Source organism: Channa argus, chromosome 5 (assembly GCF_033026475.1).
Source record: "Channa argus isolate prfri chromosome 5, Channa argus male v1.0, whole genome shotgun sequence".
NCBI classification, from domain to species: domain Eukaryota; kingdom Metazoa; phylum Chordata; class Actinopteri; order Anabantiformes; family Channidae; genus Channa; species Channa argus.
In genome coordinates, this window is record NC_090201.1 from 7,036,817 (window position 1) to 7,060,276 (window position 23,460).

Sequence of the window (23,460 nt, forward strand, 5' to 3'; positions counted from 1 at the left end):
CCACTTCAAATTAGACTCATACAAAAGAGAAAACAAAAGTTGCCCTCCTTATCTGGAAAGTTTAATTTGTAAAATCGAAAGGTTAAATTTTATTTATTTTAATGTACCCTTACCCTAAAACAGCAGACAAGATTAGAACCCTGCCTGTCTTTACTGTGATTCTAAGCCCAACAATAAAAAAATATTGTTGGTGGTTCTGCAGCATATAAGTTAAATTATGTTTTCTTTATATACCTCATGAAACACCAAGAGACCAAAATGTAAATTAATAAATATTTAATAATATAAAATGTCAGAGTCCATGTGAGACAGTGTACAGTATATTTTTTGTTAGAATTCAAGGTTTTAAAAACTAGCAACTTCTAATTCTTCTTGCTTGCAGATACACTAAAGTAGGATAAAACAATAATGCCTTTTAAGATTAATAACAGTAATACATAGTATTGGAAGATTTGTTGTACTGACCTTTGAAGCTGCCCAGTCAATCCAGCCTTCAGCACATGGGTCAATGTTGATCAGAACCAACCCCTCCACCAGCGTGGGGTTGTTTAGCTGGGAAATAAAGAACATGTCACTGTCAATGACAACAGACTTAAAAAGAGTTAACAGTACGTACCAGAATATTCACTTTTATATTTTTAGTGGTGTGCTTATATTTTTCCATTTAGGGCTTAACGTAATGTTTAGCATTTTTGATGCACCCACGTAACGTTGAAGGTAGAGGATAAAAACACTGCAACCTTCTTTAACATGAAGAAAAAGTGAAGCATGTCTATTAATTCAACTGAAAACCTGCCCCAGACATAAGGAGGATGTCTGGGGAAAACTATGAGCGGTCTCACCCAATGCAGAGGGAATACTGCAGTTGCAGCTTTCATATGCAATCGTAACAGCTGCTAGAAATCTTTTGAGAATAAACATTTTTGTCCCAAACAAACACATTTCAGTCAATTTTTCTTCATTAATTCTCAACAAGAGCAGTCTAAGTTACGACTCCCCACACTTCCCCTTTCCACCCTTAACCAACTTATCCTCTATTTTCAGTGTTCCTTCCCTTCTCTTTGTTACATCTTGCTCTTTTTGTCCTATTGTATAGATATTATGCTCCGCTGCATTTAGTGTGGAAACAAGACAAAAGCTACAGAGAAGGAGAGAACCACTAAGGTGATTCATCATCTGGGGAATCGCAGCGTATGCAGCAGACTGTAAATCAACCTGATGCCCTGTGTGGGTTTGATGGGAGGCTTTAATGTTCAGTGTAAAAAGCTGTGGAGCTTGAAAACCTTTAATTATTACAGGCAAGACAGAAAGGTGGACAAAACAGAATTTGGAAAAAAAAAGATAGCTGATGGCCGGATCCTTATGGGAACTTACTGCAAAGCGAGTGAGGATGTACGCTCCCGCTCCCACGCCAATACCAATAACGCTGTTGACCCTGCAGATAAACCACCAGTTACAGTGTGACTGGAAATGAAGTCAAAGCATAGTCGATTGATGCAATTATTATTGATCAACAGGGGGATCACTCACTTGAGCTGAGTCATCACCGAGGGCAGCATTTCAGCTAATTCCTCCATGGTTGGGTAGCGATAGCTGTGGACAAGTGTCACACATGAGTTTTTGCAAGTATGTCTCTGTTTGAACACACAAATTGTGTTTGAATTTGTGTGAAATTGCATGAATTTAACAAACGCTGTTATCAAACAGTTTTGTGACGAATGCTTCGGATAATGCATGTTTAAGAATGAGCAAATAACCTACAAGCTCTCTTCACATTGCAACTAAAGCTAATTGATTGTTACTCCTCTACCAGCACAGAAATAAATGTTGTAAATAAGTGTTCTCATTTATCAGTGTCTGCAACACCAGATGACACCTACCCGCTGGGGAAGGGAGGGGCACCTTCCTGCTGGCCTGGCGCATCCACGTGAACCACTGCAAAATGCTGTGTGATTTCCTGCATGTCCTCATAGTTAAACAGGGTGTTGAAGCAAGACTTGTCTAGAAAGGTGCAAACAGAGGACACAATCACACAGGAGCTCAAACTCTGACCCGAATGTGGCTCTTAGGTGCAGATGCTAAAACAAAAACAGCTTGATAATGCGTGGGACATTGTGTGTTGATGAGTGTAATTTTGGCTGACTCACGGTTTAGGCCAATGTCGTGATAGGTAAGGATGACAGGCCTGTTGCCCTTGGGAACACCTCTCATTGTCACATGGAGAACTCCATGGGGAGTCTCAATATCATGCTCCTGCAGCCACAGAGAGAAATATTGCAAATTGTTAAAATTTGTTGAACTGACACCTGGTAAATGTAAAGAGTAAAGGCCTGCACACACCTGCTACATGTGCAGTGTTTCCCAGTGCAACAGTAAAGGCTCTGTCAAGTCTACTAAATCATTTTTAGATACATTTATCATTCTGTGGCACTGAGGTATACAGTACATCAATACTTATTAGATGGATAACTTAAGTGGTTTGTTTTTAATAATAAAGCTCCAGCTTTACAATTTAAATAGTGCAATGTTAATTATTTTGTATTGGCTTTGGCCAAAGAGCAAGAAGTTGTCTATGCTCACAGGATCCTTTATACCATACTAATTGATGACATGAGCAGAAGTGAAGTGAAGTTTAATTTATACTGACAGAGCTTCAGCAAACAAGGGATTGTTCACAGAAATCTAATGCAAAACACACCTATTCCCTAAAGGAAACACCCAATGACCAAAACAATATTGTGAGCTTCCATCGTAGATTAATGATGCAAAGCATGCACTCTCATCTCGACCACACATCCCCTGTGCCCTTAGACAAATAAAGAAGAAATGGGTTTTTTGGGAAACGGTCCTTTCATTTAGGGAAACAGTGTTTTTTATCCAAGTGTCTGAAACTCACAGTGTTTTAATGAGTATGACTCCGCAAAAAATGCCAGTCATTGGATTTGGTAAATGTCTTTGCAGTGGTACCCATTAAAATTCAAAGGGCTCACACCAGCTTTATTCTGTTGTTGCTTTCTTTTGAATTTCTTTTTCCATAAAGCACAAAGAAGCCGAATGTTAGCATTTCACTCAGAGCTTCCACAAAGACCATATTAAAAAGCTTAACGGTGCGTTCAGCTGACAATTTACAGGAGGCAAATGGGGGAAATTGGTTAAAAGATGACACAGCGTACAAAATTACATCATGGGAAACAATATGGGGAGTTGAGAAAGCCGGTTTACATTTACATTTTCCAGGCACTTCTCAGGCACTTTTCATAACACACACACAGACACACACACACGTGTGTGTGTTTGTGCTGATTGGAGCCTTAGCAGCAAGCAAGGCCCTGCACTCTACTGGTCTCAAGGCCCACTGCTCATTAATAATAAAAAGAGCAAGCCTGGGAGAATGACAGTCACGGGTTATGGCTGACATAAACACAGAGGGAGCGGGGCTATTTACTACTTTACTTTCTGATTGCAGTCATTTGGATGATGGATGTGTGTCACAATTGCTTCAGAGGGAGAGAAGGTTAATTCTGAAGGACAAGGTTAAAGTCTGAGTTAAAATAGCAGTACAAATGTCAAACTGCTTTTTTAGCAATGAAAAGAGATATCTTCTTTTCTGCGGGTGATGGTGCAGAGATTAGTCTGTCGCACAAGACATTTAAAACTATGCACAATAAAACACCACAAAGCATTTCTCTCTATCCCAAAGTGACAGTTTGTAATAATATACAGATAATGAATATACTGCTCTTGCAGAGATTAAGTAACCCCTGAATAAACTCTTGCTCTTGTGAGGCCTTGTCACAGGTAATGAAAATTTTCTGCGGCTTCAGCCGGGTGGGGTGGGCAGAACAACCTGTTTTACACAGAGTGCAAACTCTCTATGGCTTTGGTGCCAGAGAATTTTCCTTTTTAGACAAGGACAGTGTCAAGGACACTGACAAACAACACTAACTCACTTACTGCTGCCTTCTGTCAAGTGTGTGTTGTGTATGTTTGCCGGCAAAAGAAGATGTGTGTGCACTGCCAGTGATACGAAGGCAAAGCATGATGGAAGCATTGATGGGAGGACATAGTGAATGAAGATGAGACTGCTAAAATGAGAGATAGAGAATCTGGAAGTGGATGGGGGGAAATAGAGCGTGAAAGCAAGCAGAGACAAGAAAAAGGGAACGAGAGAGAAGACAGAGGTAGTCCTGTATAACAAACAAAAGGCTGTGCCTTAAAACAGAAGGGGCGCATTGCCTCAATTTATCATGTTTTCCAAGCCATGTCCTGGCACAAACAAGGGTGGAGAATCAGGAGAAAAGAGCTGTGGAAAGGCAGTGAAGAAGGAGGCCTTTTATGTAACCATTTAGCTCCTGCTTTAAAAGCAGTATTGATCTGAGAGCTCTGCCTTTGCTTTCACTCACACACACTCACACACACACACCAGAAGAAACAGACATGGGGTGGGGCTGCTAGCTTAGACAACTGAAGCAGGGGAAACAGAGAGCACTGCAATGGCAGTAACCTTTTCCCCTTATAGTTAGACAAAGCTAATAGTTAGACAAGGCATGTGGGGGTGCTTGTGGGTTCCTAGGTGAGACAGGAATACTGAGAAGGGAGTTGCATATTAAGGAGACAGGCTTCAGAAGATTTCCAAGAGTCACTGGGCAGGAAAAGGTTTTGGGTTTTGGACACAGAAAAAAAGGAACAGCAACACCAATCTGAGAGCAGCATTACAGGGCAGAAACACTTTAGTGACTTTAGTGATACATACAGACACCCATCTCTCCTAAGTACAGTGTCTGTTCCAGTCTTTTTTATGCAAATGCACTTTATGTCTGTTATTAAAACAATGGGTTGAAACTACCAAAAACTCAAGGTATCTGCAGTGGAGGGAAGGAGCCATTATGACACCTTTAGTGTGTTGGTACTAGAGTGTATGTGGGGTGAGTGACCTCCTGCCTGTTTTGAGTTGTAACAAAATAAAGAGTTGGAGCTATGCATTAGCCACAGCTATTTACTGTTTTCAACACAAAATATGCAAACTCTATTTCGTGGGTCAAAAACTGTAAACACATCTGAAATATAGCAAAATGTGCAAAAAGAACCAGTGATTCTGTTGATGGATAACCATTCATTTAGAGGCACAAACACATGTTTTTTTTTTTTTTTCAGATTTTTCAGATTTAGAGAGAGTTGGGCACTAGACACATGCATCATTCATATCATCACATTAAATTGCACCACTGAACACTGTGCATGTTTGGGCTGGGCTGAGTGTACACATGGATACGTATGACCTGTAAGACACACAGAGAACAAATGTTTAAACCACACTAACAGCTGCTCAGACAGAAACATCCCAAAGTCTCAGCCGTCTGCCAATGGTGGTGACAAACAAGCCAGAAAAGACCCCCACCAGCTTATCCCCTCCTAGAGTCAGCTGGTGTCACCATGTTCTTATGGATACCACACAACAAACACCCTTCTAATCTGAACCAAAACCTCCTGCTGGAAGGACCCAGCCAGGTGTGTCAAGGCAGGCAAGATGCATTTGTCACTCACCACTTCATTCCCAGAGCATGTAATCTGGTCCAGGTCCAAAATAGCTGACATGTTTTTCCCACGCAGGAAAGGAATGTGCAAGGATGAGGAGGGTGTGAGTGTTGGTAAGCAGAGAGGGATGAAGGGTGAGGCGGGTAGAGCAACAGCAATAAGGAAGGGAGGAACGAGAAGGACACAGCAGAGGGAGTGAGGAGGAGACGGGCAAAAATCTGAATGAAGGCAGAGGACTGGGGGTTGGATAAGATGCAGAGAGAACGAGAGACAGAAACAAGAGGAGAAAAGAGAGCAGGAAAAGACACAGAGGGGGAGGAGAGTGAGACTGCAGTTTGTGCTTGGTAGTCACAGCGCGTTCGTACATTCAGCCATGGGTGCGTCTAATTGGATTGCGGAGGGTCAGGTGGGCAGAGAGTGAGGGTGGGGCTTAGAGGAGAATCAAGAGATTGAGGGGAGTGGGGAGTGGTATAAAGAGAAGGGTGAGTGCATGGAAGAGAGGTGATGGGGTGCAAAAGATACAGAAGCACTCTAGGAAAGCGGGCAGGCTGCTGACAATGCACTGTTACCGATGAAGTAGAAAGAGCGGAAACAAGAAGAAGGGGGACTGACTTTGACAGCCCACCCTGGGTGGTGAAGTGCATTAGCAAAATGGCAGCTCGTCACTAAGAATTAACAATAATTCTCCCCACATTACTTTAGCTATATCCTGCAGATGGAGAGGAATTTCAATGACCTCAGCATCCAAATAAAAAACATGTTAAAGCAAATGGCAATAATCAGAAATCAGTTAATAACTTCTGATTGCAGGAGTGAGTCACTCAGCAGAATCAGTGTAATATCAGCAGTCTGACATACACAAACACCTTTGATGCACATGTTTGTTCATAATGGAACTCTGCTTAATCCTGTAAATCATATTTTAATCCTTGTGTCTTTCACAGTGTCTTTCAGTACTGAATGTATTTACAGTTCAGTCTTACAGGAAAATACAACCAACAAAAAGTTATTTTTTTGCAATGTTCACAATGTTGCATGAGAAGATCTATTTCTTCCTATACCTTCTGCTGACTCATTTATTGATATGTCATCTGTTATGTGCAGGGTGTCATGCCTATGACTGAGACATACAACCAATGGCAGACATGCAGATAACAGAGAGTGGGTGGGGTTACAAAAAAAAGGCATTTTATTGGTTACTTAATACAGCAGCATGTTTGGTTGCATAAAGCTGATTCTCCTCTAAACTATTCCTGTCCTTACCCACAGAGGGTGCCACTGAGACATATGTAGTGAATTTAAAACTGCATTTTGAAACACTTAACACTTGTAGTACAGGGTAATTAAACGTGATACAATATGTTTAAAATATGATTCTGATTGTAATGCATAGAATAGTAGTTTCCACAGAGATTTCTATAGTATAAGGTTCACAGTGACACGCTTACATTTTTTTTTACTCGGTAAGGGATTACATGACAAAATGTGCATCCACTAATGTTCAACAATTTATGCCAGACTCCGGTGGTACATGTACTTAATCATTTAAAATCCTAGTGACAATGCATGTTACACAAATATAACCATTGTTCAACAATGCGGGTGCTTCTATTTGTTGAGCACTGAGTCATCAACAACAACAGCACACAGTGATGCTGCCATCCAAGCATACTTTAAATGGGCATGGTTGTATTAAGCTGTCAAACACATCATAAACCATTGTCTTCCATATAAAATGAGCAATTATATCCCCCTCCAAGTTGTGAACGTTTAATGTAATGTTTCTGTGATTCCCAATGTGAACTTAGATAGATAATCACAAAATATTGCATTTGTAAAAAAAAAGTGCCCTCCAAGTGCACAATGAACAGGCTTATGGCGCCATCTGCTGAGTTTGTTGAGATAGTAAGGATTTCAAATAATAAATTACTTTTCATTTGTCTGAATAAGAAAGTAAATCACTGCTTGTAGTGTTTGTGGTGCAACAGCACAAGATCAAGATCACAGATGGTATCAAAGTTTGAGTAACATTTTGAGACAAAACAAAATACAGCAAGCAAATAAGCTATAAATGCAATATCCAACTTACTCTTGACAGCAAACTCTACCAGTTCAAAGGCATTCTATTCTTAAAAGTGTACAGCCAGCCAATTCCATGCCTATGAAGTAAATCAGTTTTCTTAAGCATTCATTTTAAAAAAACAATTAGTCCCATGGGTGGATAAGGCAGTCTCACACATTCCTCCTCATTCTTCATCTCTCTATGATGTAAGCAGGACATCATAGGAGACAAAAGACTGCAGCACCACACCCTGTGGGTTCTCTGCCATGACCCCACTACCACCGCCAATGGCACCCACTTCATGCAGTTGCACAGGGTTGATGCAGTACCTGTGGACTGCCTGAAGTGGGAGCTTTGGCAACAGGAAGCAGCAGGAGGAGAGCAGCTGGATTTGTCCTCCAGCTGATGGAATGTCACATTGGTTGTTAAGAGTGATGGTGCAATGGTGAGAACCCCTCCCCCACAAACAGAGAGTATTAATGGGAATAAAGTTCAGCTCATTGCTTTTTTAGCTATAGCCCTGACTGTTAGCTAATCTAACAACAGGCTATTGTCCCAGCAGACATTTGTCAAAATGTCTTAAAATCTCTCTATTATAATATTTTTCAATATATTTTGGCATTGAAGAAATACTTGTTATATGAAATAAGGAATCCAGGGAATTGTTGGAATCATCTTAACATTCACATATGACTCCTTAAAGCCTGTGAGGTCAAAATGGCCGCCACAGAAACAAGGTCATTCACACTAATGAGGTCATATACAGCCTGCTCTGGTACAAAAAATGATATTAGCTTTGGTACTCTTTCTTTAAAGTACATCGATACAACCAGAACTTAATCATCAGAGGACATGGGGAAAGAAACATTACACTGAATATAGATGACACCATGTCACACTTTATATATGTGAATGTATTAGTGACAATGCAGAATGGATTCTTGGAAGCTTGTATTCTCCAGCTAACATGCTTACTCTCCTCCCCTGCCTGCAGTAGCTATATTTAGCTGTGGTGGGATGCTGGGAGCAGGCGTGACTGCAGAAAGTGAGAGAAGGATGAAAGGTTTAACCCTTTAAAGACACGGTGCTCATGAAACACGGCAGTGCTTTCCTGTGGGAAGTCAGTCCAAGAGATTCCTTTTCAAAACGAAACACACGGCGCTGGCAAATAGCATGCAATCCCATTCCCCATATGAATTAAAAACCCCAAACAAAGAAAGGGGTCTGGAACACTGTTTCCTCAAAGGTAATACTTTTCTTCTTTGAATCATAATTATGCCTGAATTATCACATAAAAATGCAGAAATGCTAACTGAGACAGGCAAGCAAATTCTCTTGCACTTTGCAAATTCACAAAGATTTCCTAGCCATCCATGAATATTTCTACCAATATACAAATTTTCCTACTTGTTTGGCCACAAAACTCTAGCCTGTACAAAAAAATGGATACTTGTAGTCATTTTGACACAGGGCAAAAAAGCCCTGGTAAAAATCTGTAGACAGTGCTAGATCCAATTCTGCAGCTGTTTTGATTGTTTGATTGAATTGACTCAAACTAACCAAATGACTATTATGTTGACCTTTAAGCCCTCAGAAAATGTGTCATCCTAAAACCCCAAATGGTTTCTAATCTTATTTTCACGGCATTTTGTCTTTATTTCATGATTTGACAATAGACAGTCAAAAGGGGAAAGAGAGTGAAATTATATGAAATAAAGGTTCCCAGCAAGGTTCACTTTGGAAATTAGTGGTAATATTTACATGTCACACATTAAATATTTAAGAGTTCTCATGGCCCATTATTAACTGTGATCCAGCTGCTCCAATAGCTTTTATTTCCCCAACAAGCTAACCTCTAAATCTTTTTATAGGGTATATTTCAAGCTGCCCTACTCTACAGTAAACAAAATCTAGAAAACTAATTTTAAAAAATGCATTTACTGTTTTACCCCTAAATGTTAAAAAATTCTATGAAAAAGAAAATTCAACCTTACATAGCCCCCTTCCTATTTTTTCCTACACACTCACACACACGTAGAGTCCATGGCCTGAGCCGTTCACAGCACAGCAACATAGATACGTATTACTAGCAGATGTTCAAAAAGGTTGGAGCCTGTTCGTTTGTTGAACAGTTGTTTTGTGCTTGTCAGCGTTAACAAAACACAAACTTGGAGAACTTGAGAAAAAAAACAATCAGACATAGTGAGTTTGAAATGGAGTCAAGAAAACAAATGGGTTGAGCAGTATAAGGGTGAAAATGAGGTTGTGTCCCAATGCACATATCTATTCCACAAGTGTGACTGCAAGCCTCTATAAAATATGGCACAACATTGTTTTGCTTATGAGCAGAGGGTACGACTCACCTGGCAGTCGAAGTCTTGAAAGTTGCGTGCATTCTGCAAAGAACATAACATGGGGAAGGTTGATAAATATACCGCTCATAGATGCGATATCACTTTATATAAAGCCCATATTAATCCCTGATGTACTTGTTAAACACTGTAATGAATGTTCATTAAGTGTATTTATGGCACTGCAGTGCAGGTGCCACATGATGTGTTTGATTTATTTAACATACTGTACACAAAGCTCCAAAGACCCAAAGGGAAAACTTACCTGTCAGTGTCCCACTTTTTACAAATGTAGAACTTTGGTTAATTATATATTTTGTCAAAATTAGATGAAAACATTTGGTCATTATACTACCATCTGACATTTTGTAATAAGTATACTACAGTAACTGCAGTTTAATCACATGCAGTTTGGACCGCAAACTCCCATGCTCATGTATTTTTATCAATCACGATACAAAATCATTCTTGGCTACACAGAATATAACGCTAATAGTGCAACTTTTTAACAGAGAGTTGTTTCAGTCGGCATTGTGCCTATACTCAGACAGCAGGATGCTGCGTAGTAGTCTGGCAGAAATGTGGGAATGGGCAGTAGAAAACAGAGGAGTTTCTAGTGGGATTCAGTTGTAGGCCAGACCAGTAGGGTGGATATGGATGTAGAGGCAGATGGTAGCTATAAACTTCTCCCTTTCTTCTTCCTACTGAAATAACTATTCAGCAAAACTCAGAACATTGCACAATTGCTATGATTTATGTGCTAAGGTATTGCCATGGTGAAGGCACAGGAAGGTTCTGAAAGAACTTGGATTCGTTTTATGATAATTTAACTACAACCTTAGCAACATTTTCATGGAAACATTACCCATGGTTTTATACTAACACATAAATATTTGGTCTGTTAACAAAGCTTTTTTATTACTGTCAGTCAATATGTTAAAGAGATTGATGCTGATTTTCTAAAATTTGCAGTTTCTTTATTCTTCTCTTCTCCTCATAAATGTTCAGCTCTCACCAAATACACTTGTTGTGGTTACCTTGTTGTAGTAGACAGTACTTAGTCCTCCTTACCTTTCTGTGATCAGTGTAATTGCTCATAAGTGCATTTTCTGTATGGAAATCAGATACTACTGAGGATCAGGAGGAAATGAGAATGTTCCTAAATCACTGTTCTCCTGTCATCATCTCCATTTGCTCCTAAGACTCCCGGTATGTCTTTTTAATGAGCTGGCCACTAGGTGGAGTGAGAGGTCAGTGCCAGTCTTCTTCAATCACATAGTCTTACATGTTATTTCTCTATTCTGTCACCTCACACAACAAATCTACCTTAACTTGGCACATAGCCCAATAAGGAGTAATAAACTCCTGCTCATTCAGACCCACCACTGAGATGACATAATCCCTAGAGATCTGATACATCACTGCTCAGGTCTCCACTGGGGCACAATACCCTCTGACTGACAGTGACTGTTGCCTGTGGGGAGAAAAAAACTCTCTCATGTATCCCCCGACACGCCTTCCTTTCACTGAGCCCATCAGCTGTAAAGATGAAGCAGTGAAGAGAAGGAGGCTGGAAGAGGATGGAAAGAGCTTTGATCTGCCATTGGGTATTTTTTTTCCTCCTTGATAATTCCTTCTGTTTTTGCTGTCGCTCAATTGCTAGAATATTTCAAACTATAAGAATTAAAAAGATGAGTCTCCACCATCTTCCCCTTTGATCTCTCTTTCTGCTGATTTTGACTGTTTTCTCTGACTCTTCCATTATATGACGCTTCTTCTTCTCCCTTGCATTCAACCTCTATTTTTATGACTTGCTTCTTTCCCCCCCCCCCTTTCAACTGCTATGAATAATTCACTTTAATGATTAGGGCTGCAATGTGCGTGCTCGGTGTATAAACATATGTACTATATTTGCCTGTAATTCCACATAGGATGCTTATTCACTTTTAGAGCAAACCACTTTGTGCATGTATACAGTAGATGCATTAAGGTGAATGATTGTGTACTTTTTGCTCTTCTGTCCTCAACAAAACTCACCTTATTGGTCAGCAGTGGCTTGATCTCAGTCAGCTGTACATCCTGCAGCTCATCCATCTTCATATACGGTCACGTTAAAGCAGTCTGCCCAAAGGGAAAATGTAGAAATTAAACATCATGCCTACCAATAATCAACAGCAGTTAGTCCAAATAAGTGTACAAAATGAGATCATTGTATTAAACACCCACAACCCTGTGCTCACTTTTGGCACAAATAAATGTGTTCACTTGTGGTGAGGTAAATATCATTGTAATGTACCTGCATCTTTCTATGTACCAGAAGATGAATTAATGAATGATTATTTGATCATACTGGTTGTATTTGCTGCCACCAATGATTATTTCAATTTTTTCTGTATATTTATTTTTCATGTATTATTCACAGCTTTTGTTGTTACACAAAACCCCTTGATATTGAATTCACAGTTACAATATATTGAAGAATAAAACATTCTGACATTTGACAAGCTGGAGCACGAGAATGTTTGACCTTTTTGTTTGATAGTGCAGAAAATCAATGTAGTCAACTAATTGTTTAAGCTCCAGGTCAAATTAATGGTAAGCCAAAGCCTACTGATCTTATAATGATCGACTATCACAAGATTGTGAGAAGTGGTGGCAGGTAGCTACATCGCAAATTCCAGTCTTGACATCTGTGTCTCTGTGAAAAGGATAGAGGTCTAGAGGTCTAAATTCTCAGAGAAAGGTCATACTTTCAGTCCACATGGGTGCAGTGCAAATGACTCAAACTAAGATAAATCTGAAGTTGCTTACAAAGAAGCTCTGAAGCCCACCTCAGTTGTTTTCCTTTTGATGCCATCGCTTTGTATATGCACATAATTATTGAACAAGAACAAAAATATTCCCTTCCCTCGCTTTCCCTGAAATGGAACCTCCTCGACCAGAACAGGAAGTGGTGTTGAATTACCTGGCTGTAGCCAGGAGAGTTGCTCATGTTGCTCAATTCTTCTAGGTCAATACTTACAACTGCAAGACAAAGCCAAGTCAGCCTTCCATCCACCACAAACAGCCTTAATACAGAAGAATTTCATTTCTCAGAACAGATGCACACGGTGCTAAAACAAATGAGCAAGAAGCAAATGCAGAGGAACTGCCAATTGGATCGCTTCCTGAGTTAGATCCAAGCCCCCTGTAATGACCTTGAGCTACTTTTAGATAAGGTTCAGTAGCATTTAGTGATGCTTCTTGCAGCCAGCTAACTATCAATGACAATGGCACATGTCTGTAACCAGCTGTTTAATCCTGCAACTGCCTGACAGAGGTCTGAACAATCGGCTGCCTCTTAACACATAAACTGGCTCAGAAATCACTCTGTTTTGACATGCTTGGAAATAACCAGGGAAGTAAAGGGGTGGAACTAAGCACAATCCTCAAATTATATAAAGTAGGAAAAATATTGAAACTTTGAATGTTGGAAGTACTCAGACATTAGCTTCGGGAGTCAAAACATGCCCAGTAAATTACCTGCTGACAAATCTGGCTCAATGGTGGAACTAAATAATATTTAGACAAGTGAAAAAGAAAAAAGGAAAAACAAATACTCTGCATGCTTGACTGATTGAGCGTACTGGCCTATTGGCTGGATCAATCCAACACTTCCTCAGGCTGTCACAGAAACTTGGAGGGAGGCAAAGATGGAGTTAATGGTAGCTACCCAGGTAATTGTAAGGGAGATGCAGTCAGGGTGGACTTAAGCCTGTCAGACTATGTGGCTTTCACAGCCCAATCCCAGTAAGCCTTAGAATGGCTTATCAAATGATATAAAGAGGTGTCCCCTGGGGGCTCTAGCAGATCTCTCAGCTCTTAAATTGTCATTAAATCACTTAAGACAACACCTTATCACATTTAGCAACAACCACCTCCATTGTAAGCCTGTCCTACCTACTCCTTGCCTGCTCTACCATTCAGCCTGCGCAGTTGTTGCCATAGCGACAAAGCAGGTTGCCGATGTTTATTCTGAGCTGGGCTAGCCCCAAGGGACAAATGGGAGGAAAGGGGAATAAATGGTTGTAGAAATTAGTTGAACTGGCAAAGTGAAACTCTAAACACGAGTCTTAAATGAGTCGTGTAGACTTTGTAGATATGACAGCAATGCTTAGTGTAATTGCAATTAGGAAAAAATCGGGAGAAGTATTCCACAATGAGAGTAGGGAATTTCCATTTGCAATCTGTGCAGCTTGAATGGTTTGTTCTATGTTCATACCCTGCCATAAATGTGGAAGAGGATGGGGGAAGGATTGAGAAAGCTGATGAAGTGGAACGAGTCCCTTTATCCTCATCAGTACGACTGGACTGTCGTGGTGAATGTTCCCTCCAAACCAGAATCTGTACTTAGCACTTCTGATTGAAGATGAGTAAAATACAAATTGCTTTTCTTTCTTCATCTGTTCTCAAGCTCCATTTCTCTGCGTAGTAAATAGCCTCATCTCAGAGCTAAATATCATGGCACGCTGCGAGGGATATGCCGGCTGTGCTGGGTGAATCAACAACATCGGAAACAATTCATTTTAAAAGGCAAACCGCGTGGGCCTTCCATGTGACAAAGGTCAGCCTTCACTGCAGCCTAGTGTCAGCACTACATCTAGGACACTGGAGGTTTTTAATTTTCTAACACAAGTTCATTGAATTTGTCTGTTTAATAAATGGATAACTTATTTAGCATCCCTCCCTCTCCCCTCTCCTGTTGGCAAGCACCGCTACCTATCTCACATACACCATCCTAGCTCTAGGGCTGTAAGGAAAAGGGGAAATCCCTTTACCGTAACACTGAGGTGCAGGTGCCTGAATACGTGTATAGGTGTACATATCCCCCCGTATATACCCCCTGTCTGTGCCAACAAGAATAAGCCCTGTAGCTGCCATGTCAGCAGACAGCACTGAGTGATCGATGACTACATCCTTCACCCACTTTTCCTGCCTCCCTCCAACATCTTCTATATCCTTTGTGCATTTTCCAATTTTTTATTTTGTCTATTCTTGTCACCTTGGAGCCAACAGGAATTCTAGACTGCATGACAGATAACTGAGACCCCAGCTGTGATGCTGACCTTCCCTTTAGTCCCTACATTTTGTCTTTTCCTCTTTATTACCATAGCAACCATGATTTCAGATTTACCCACTGTCATCATCATTCTCGTCATGACTGTGCTTTAACTCTGACCTGTCTGAATACAGGCTGACCAAGGTGAATTACCATGACAATCTCATAATAATCTGCATCTGTGTCTATATGGGACTGGAGACGCATCCAACTGGAATACAGCTATGGTGATATGAACCTGAAATCCTTAATTGTCAACACAGTCAGACAGCCCAGTCAGTGTATAACACAGTTCTGTGTTGGGCACAAATAAACAGCAAAGATGATTGATGCTTTGCATTTGAAAAACATGTCACTTCTACTGTACTGGCTCCGAAGTAAAAAGACTTTTATTGGAACTGTTAGCCAAGACCATCAAACCGAAATTCCTTTTTTCCAGAGTACGGAGCATGTAGCAGTAAATACGTATAAAAATTTTGCCTCACTAAACAGATTAGCAGTTTATTAATCCAGATACATTATGGTTTATCTATTCCATCTACTTTCAACTTCATCTCCAACTTCAAAATTGCTCTGATATTTTTTTCTATAACATATATCAGTTGCGGGCAGCATGGTGGTGGTAGGCACTGCTGCCTCACAGCTAGAAGGTCTCTGGTTCAAATCTTCCTGCCAGCTGCAGCCTTTCTGTGTGCAGTTTGCATGTTCTCCCCGTGTTTGCATGAGTTTCCTCCGGGCAGTCTGGTTTCCTCCCACAGTCCAAAGACATTCATGTTAAGTTAACCGGTGACTCTGAGTTGCCCATAGGTGCAAATCTGAGTGTCAAAGTAGCAGAAGAGCTCCTTCTCATTATAGTCACATAGAAACATAATTATGACTTACCTGCTCAGCCTCTACATGGGGTGGTGAAGCAGCATTTTCCCAATATATAGTATAAGTAGTAACAGACATGGCAAAATGTCTTTACATTTAAATGGTGACCCAACTAATATAGTCCATTATACACTGAGCTGTGGATTAACTAAACATACTAGGGCTGTGCAATATCATATCTAGCAATAAGTCAAATCTATCAAATGATGATAAAACAATTGTATATATTGCGCTGTAGACAGCGTTTTGAAAAAATGTATTTACTTACATCCAACATCCAATCTGAGGAGAAGCATGATTTTTTTACTAGTTAACATCAGCTTGCAACACAGCTACAGTTGCTGAATGGTTACTGGGAGATAACTAGTAACTCCATTAATCAATAATCCTTACATTTTACTACAACTAGGACTAAATACATGATTTTACATGTTTTTATTGCTACTTTAGGTGAGAGAGTTTTTATTGCTCCTTTACTTTCTGCAAGTGCTTTCAAAAATGTCACCCTAAAATGTAAATCTTTCTCATTTGGAGACTAAAAAAATGTGGCATAGTGTGACTAACGTCCCTCCGACTAGTCAAGACACAATATGGAAATAACAACAGGATGAGCCCCCACAAAATTACGCAGTACATAATGTGAATATGACAAGAAGAAAAAAAGGTCTGTTGCGATATATAGTATATGTATAACAGCACTAACAGGCGTTTAATTGTATGTATCCTACAACTTAACAGCTGTTCTAATAACTGTTAATTACACTGTTTGTCACTAGCTTACTGCTACAATGTAACCAACTACGTACCAGTGGTACCACCAAAGTCACTCTCAACACTCAAAACTTTTTTCTGGTTGCACCATAAATGGAAGCATACAGATAAATGTACATGAATCAAAATATTTGATTATGGCTTGCTGTAATGTGTAGTGCTTATTGTTTATGTTGCATAGCAACAGTGAAGTCAGGTACAGTTTCAGATTTTTTTACAGTGTGTTGGCGCAGCTAAATAACTGATTAAATAAACAAACAATAATCTGTTGTCGCTTATTACTGTTAACTAATAAATAGTGCTGTACTGTCGTAAAAAACTGCTGTATAAAAGCAATAATCACACTCGAGGTCGTGCTGTTGTACTGAATATCAGTATGGCTTTGATGAGGTCACTGCTAGAATTGCTTAAGTGAAATTAACAAATTTTCTTTGTCGTGTCACACAGCCCTAAGACATATCTGTAATCACTTCATATATACCGCAAATGCTAGTTATCTTTCCAACCTTATCCTTGAAGAAAAGCCACAATGAATAAATAATTGAAGTCAGTTTTACTTGAAACATACTGACAATTACCAGCTCATTTCCTGCCAGAGGAAGAAGTGAAACTGCCTGTGTGCTTTCTCTGGGAACCAAATTATTCTACAATAATGACAGTTACCATCACAAAGGAACACAAGCTTGTCTGTCCTCAAATGGAATCCAGGCTTCTGTCAATGCTTCACCAGGCTTCACACCACAACAGAAAATAGGCCAGCAGAAAATCCACGGATACAACCCTCCTGACTTCTATGTTCGTTCTTGTTTGTGTGGAAGACTGTATTGCTGTCAGGACAAGTTGAAACAACTCATTCCTACACAGTCCCCACTGCAACTAGTGCTAGAAGGTTCACAAGAAAGTTTTTCCCCCTCAATTAAAAGCCAGGCCAATTCAGCTTATGGTTCTGGTACTGGTAGGCAACGATCTACACTGGAGTAAAGGTGATGAACTATGACAAGGCTCTGTTCCAGATTATTGTTCTAACCCAGAGAACTAGTTGAGAAAATATATTTATTTGGCATTTTAGCAGACATCTCCCTTTGCCAGTTCAATAACAACAATAGTGATAGAAAGGATAGGTCATATATTTTAGAGTGTAGAGGAGGCGAGTGATCAGAACAATGGGGAAATATGGTCTGATGTTAGCGCTTTTGTTGTACAAAACAGAACATCTGTGTGTTTGCTGGCAGCGAACAGCGAGATGGACAAGCCAGATGAACAAGCAGAGATCAACTTACACTCACATGTGCACACACACATCTCCCCCTGCTTTGTGTCTACTTAATTAAATGACAGCTTGCTCTCTGGAGGCTCCATCATCCTTGGTACTGCTAATATGATTCCCCCGATACAAGCTAACCGATCTTTTTTCTGCTTCTTTTGACAACATAACAAAATTCAATGATGTGGCATACTATCTCTGATGTCTTCTGCTATCATGAATCTATCAGAATGGTCTATTCTTGTCCAATATCTCATCTCTAAATGTGCAACAACAAAAACCAAATGTAGCTTTTGAAACTAAACTGAAAAGACTGGTTCTAGGGTGCTTCAAGACAGGTTGCAAAGACAAAAGGAACTTGATACACCAGGGAAGATATTTTAAGATGGTTAGTAAAAAAACAAAACAAATGTTGATCATCACATACCACCTTGTGTTTTAGGATCACAGAGGCCTAAGAAATGCTAAATACTGCATTACTATAATTGACTCATCTTCTATGTGGAAAAGCGAATCTGAAGCTAGACTCACTCAGTCACAGATTTATTATCCTGAGCCTTAAGGCCAGCCATAACTCATAACACAAGAGATAAAATGTAGCAGAGGATGTACTTGTACAAGACATGGGATACACACACACACACACACACACACACACAAGAACAGTGTTGCATTCCTGCTGTGAATGTACTGTATAACAAACACCTAATAGTATTTGTGTGTGGAACATCATTTAACTCTCTGTGCGCCAGTCTTTGTCTCATCACATCTGTCAAATGAACCAACTGCACCTTCTCAGAGAGTAAATCCTAAACTTGAATATTTATGTGTGTGTAAATATGAGGAAGACCTTGATTGACCTTCATCAGCAAAAATAGTCACTGGCACATAAATGTGCCACTGAAATGATCTGCCTGCCAAAAACTGAGATCCCCCCTCAAACACCCATACTGTGACCTGAACCACATAACACTGATTCATGCATCACTGGGTTTTGCCTCTTTTGCACACACACACACACACACTCATTTAAACAGGTTCATAACCTCTATACATAGACAGACACCCAGAATAACACATACTGTACTACATACACTCTCACATCTGTAATCCAGCAGGAAAGAACCCTCTCATTACTCTCCAGGGGCTTTTAAAAAATTACATTATGGCTTATAGGGGCACTTTATCTGCTAATGGTCTTATGCGATTAAAGACCAGCATTTGGTTCATTGATTTATAACCACATATCTATTGGCATGATCAGTATGCTTCATCTGATACATAAAGATCTAGCAGATCATCTAGCCAGAAAGGACAGCTGACTTGGTTTCTGAATGCAATGCCATAACTTCCAGCAGTTTTGTAAATTTACACAATTTATACAAAGCTAGGGCCCAATGGCAATATTTTCTACTAGTGATGTTTCAAACCAACAAACTGGAACCTTGTTTTCTCCATTAGGCTTGAAGGTATACCCTATGTACCAGTTATGATATGCAAGGCCTTGGATGTGTGCGCGTGTGGGCAGCTGGGATTTGAGTCAGTTTTCCTATGTTTCCTTTTTTTTTGGATCACTTTTGTAGTACTGGACAACATCCCCCTATGTTTACGAAAAGGCAAAAAGATTAATCAAGGAATGTATATGCAAATATGCATCACTATATTTGCACATTAAGATATTACGAATGATCCTTCAACATCAGAAGTAACAAAACAAGTGTACTTTAATAATTAATATAATAGTAAAATAATAAATACCATGTCAGCTTCCATCCCCCTTTATAACCCCTCTAGGTAACAAACCTAATATATAAAATAAGGTGTCTGATCTTTACAAAAAGAGGAGACCAAACATCTATTATTTGGATAAATCACACAAATCTGCCTATGAGGAAGGGAACACATTTCCTATAGGCAAAGAGTTGCTGATGCTTTGTGGATGCATGTCTGCATTAGGCACTGGAGCTCTGTATAAAGTGGAAGGAAGAATGAATGCAACCTAATAAAAGAACATTTTAAAGCATCAGTCAAAAGCCTAAAAATGAAGAGGCAGTGGACCCATCAGTTAGAACTGAAAACTTGTGGATGGATTTGGAAAAAAGCAGTAGATGGCAGACAACCAAGTCACGGGTAGGCTTGGAACAAATTGGAGGAGTTTATAAAGGCACATGGAGGAGATACAAAGTGTTAGAGAATATTACATAGGGGGGATGCAAACTTCTGCAAAATATCGATTTTTCATCGATTTACTTTATTTTATACACACACAAATCATGTTTTTCATCTTTTCTTTGACTTGAATCCACTGCCACAACTGGTTCTTTCCAACAATGACAGATTGACCAATAAGAGAATGGTATCACTTTCAATAGATATACCTACACAACAAGTATCATCTATCATCAATAAACACTATGAAAGACATGTTTCAGGCAAAGGAACCATGATGGGAGGGTGAATGAGAAAACATATTACTAATAAGAGGGGTGACAAGAGAAGAACAGAGAACGTTGACCCTGGGTGTATAAGTTTCTCCTGGTTCAACTGCTCCTGGATCTGGTTATAAATAAAACTGAATGGACTGGCCTGTCTACCCTGCACTCAGTCCTGCTAATAGAGTCCCTGCTCTATCTCTGCTATGCTAGGCTAGCTGGTGGTCAGTCTGTGAGGATTACCTCTGCCATGCTCACTTGTGCAGGGAGCACAGAGAAAGACAAAGTGCGGAGAAATGCTGTCAGTGTGTGTGTGTGTGTGTGTGTGTGTGTGTGTGTGTGTGTGTGTGTGTGTGTGTGTGTGTGTGTGTGTCCTGGATGCCGCCTGATGGATGTGAGCAGGCAGAGTATCCAGAACAGCTGAGTCCTGCTCAGCAGGATCTGTAGACTGTGGTCAAACTGGCCGAAGGGCAGCTGTGCAGACAGCAGCGAGACCATCTGTGTAGCCTGTTCAGTAACTTTCACCCGCAGAATCAGATAAACAAGCTGGGTAGAAACATTAGAAACCACTTCCATGAAATATTAACAGGGCACAGAGACATGAGCGCATTTATGCTAAGCGATATTACAGATCTATGTCTGTGAATATGGCAAGGCTTTGAATCAGAACATGACCCATCAGTATAAGAACCAGTGGAAAGAGACCTGTTGCCTAACAGGAACACGGCCTCTGCTGATAGAGTTATCCATGTGGCCAGTCTGTCTGTCACAATAAGTGATTACTGACAACTCAACCCCTCAGAGAAATACAGACATAACTCCTCTGATGCCTTCCCTTGCAAATGCTCGCTGTGGAGGCCGGCAGTGTCCTTGGCAACCACCCTACCCTCACCCCCCCACCACCACCACCACCCCCCAAAGCCATCGTCAGCTCAGTCTGTGGCGCCACTGAAATCAAGTTACCCCTTTCACTGTTATTTACATGAAGTAATTTTCACAAATCCTAAGTCAAGATGGACAGATTTACCAGGGTAGCTTCCTAACAGTGTTTTGGATCCTCAAACAAGTGGCTGTCATCAACTTTCAATCCAGCAACAAGGCATCAGCCAATTATTCCTTTCTCATATACATCAACGATACACTACTTGCATTGGGCTACAGACAAACACACACATTGAACAGGAAACTAATCTCTCCAAGTGAAATTCCAGCAATTGATGATTGGCTATTTGCTTATCAACTCAGTCTGAATTTAACAGCTTCTAGCTGGAACATCACCTGAGGGTAACGATCTTCAAACCACCAGCGCACTGTATCTCCCACTCCATCACAGTAACGACCACTAAACCATTTAACTTTTTGTTAGTGTTCCTTGGGTTATCAAATCAAGCAGAGGATGAAATGATTTATGTCCTCTTGAAACACTGTAAATAATGCAGCATGCTGCCTACATGTGTAAGTGTAGCCCAGTATGCTGCGTGTGTGCCAAGTAATTTGTATATAATGACAAACACAGATTGGTTTAAGTGAAGAGCTGAAACATCTTCTCTCTTTGCTTCCTATCTCTTAGGCACACAATCAGGGTGGGAACACAGTAAAATTCTTCAGTTAGTTTCTTTTTACTTAAAAGAATAATCAAGGGCTACACAAGAAATCCACTGTCGAATACTGGAGAAACTAGAAGAAAAGGAAAGCTGAGGGGTATGAAGTGTGCAGTTACTGAATATAAATGTGATGGTATATAAGGACATGTCATAAAAATATATGATCCTAGCAGTGAAGGACAGTTCGGGGCATCTAGAGGTTCTTGGCTAATATCCAACACTTTGGCTCAACAAGCTAACCACCTGTGCTCTGCCTTTTCTTATCACGATCTACTGATATTATTGCTGATGCTGATAAAAAAATGCAGAGAGAAAAGAGACATTTTAGCGTATAAGAGTGTCTGAAAAAGCTGTGAACAATGGCTCTCGCTCACACAAGCCTGGTGGCATGTGTCACTGTTGTTTTGTCATTCATTAGTTAGCTAAAAATATATTTACGCTCCATGTCACTAAAAACTGTTGAAGCAGGGGTAGATGAGGTAGCTGTTTGAATGTGCTATTCAGCTGGGGTCAAGGAAAATGTAAGATTTTAACCTGGAACAGTGGTGTGTATGCATCAGCTGTTTTTGCTGTAAAAAGCTTGAAGCTGCTGTCCAAAGCGTGTGCTGTAACTCTAGAACTGGTACAGCTTAAAGTACAGATGCTGTTCAGTTACAAAAACAGCAGCAGCAGCGGTAAAACTCCTGAAGAAAGGGTCAGGCTGAAAAAACAGACACACAATTCCTTTTCAGCATTTTTCTCACGGCTACAAATTTTTCAAACCCACACTGAACCTGTTAGCTTTATCTGCTGTAAATGAGACAAGGACGGAAGGGATTTTCAATTATGAGAAGAAGTCACAGTAAATGTCCATGTCTGGCACAGGTTTTGTTTTGCCCTACAGGGCTGGCAAACCCATAGACACAGTAATGCTGAGGTGTGAGTGAACACAAGGCAGACTGACTGTCAGCACAGTGGCTTAATTACGGTCTCAGTCTCTCCTGTGAGTGTTATTCCCTGACATTCATCCGTGCAAGAAATCCTTTTTTCCTACCCAAGAGCATTTCTCACTTTTATGTACAATGTAATCCCTGTAATACATTCTGTGTAAATCGTAATCCAGGCTGTAAAGTAATTGAATAGTGTTGTTTCTTTAAGAAAACATTATATCATCCATCTTATAGTATTACAGCAACATAATGTACAGAACTGCCTTTGTTTTACCTCTGAACGCTCTGGTAAGTTTGTTTTTAATATCTCTGGGAAATTGTGAAAGCAGGAATTCTTCAACAGTTTAAAATGAGAAAAATCACACAGCTATTAAAAGATGTTTTATAATAAAGAGCACCTCAAACATTTTAACTTACTAACAATATTTTAGTTTGGGCTAACAGAGGCCATATGAAGATGTTTCCTGAAGACTTTAATGTCTTCAGTAAAATCTATGGTTTAATAAAGAACTTTATATGCTCCCATTAGTTAAGCAGTAGT

At 40.0% G+C, this 23,460-nt stretch overlaps 1 protein-coding gene across 3 annotated transcripts in view; it reads right to left on the reverse strand.

Annotated features, from left to right (window-relative positions):
- Positions 1–23,460, reverse strand: part of ndrg3a (ndrg family member 3a) — a 29,918-nt gene that overhangs the window by 4,870 nt on the left and 1,588 nt on the right. For 2 of the 3 annotated variants that reach the window (XM_067504960.1, XM_067504959.1), the window contains exons 2-8: positions 11,986–12,069; positions 9,961–9,993; positions 2,148–2,253; positions 1,881–2,001; positions 1,531–1,593; positions 1,375–1,435; positions 466–552 (exon numbers count right to left, since the gene is read on the reverse strand). In XM_067504960.1, the coding sequence (XP_067361061.1) occupies positions 466–552; positions 1,375–1,435; positions 1,531–1,593; positions 1,881–2,001; positions 2,148–2,253; positions 9,961–9,993; positions 11,986–12,048 (534 nt within the window). In that variant the 5' untranslated portion in view covers positions 12,049–12,069. Of the gene's footprint in view, positions 1–465; positions 553–1,374; positions 1,436–1,530; positions 1,594–1,880; positions 2,002–2,147; positions 2,254–5,544; positions 5,895–9,960; positions 9,994–11,985; positions 12,070–23,460 lie in introns of those variants that run through there. The other variant, XM_067504961.1, reaches the window with a different exon arrangement.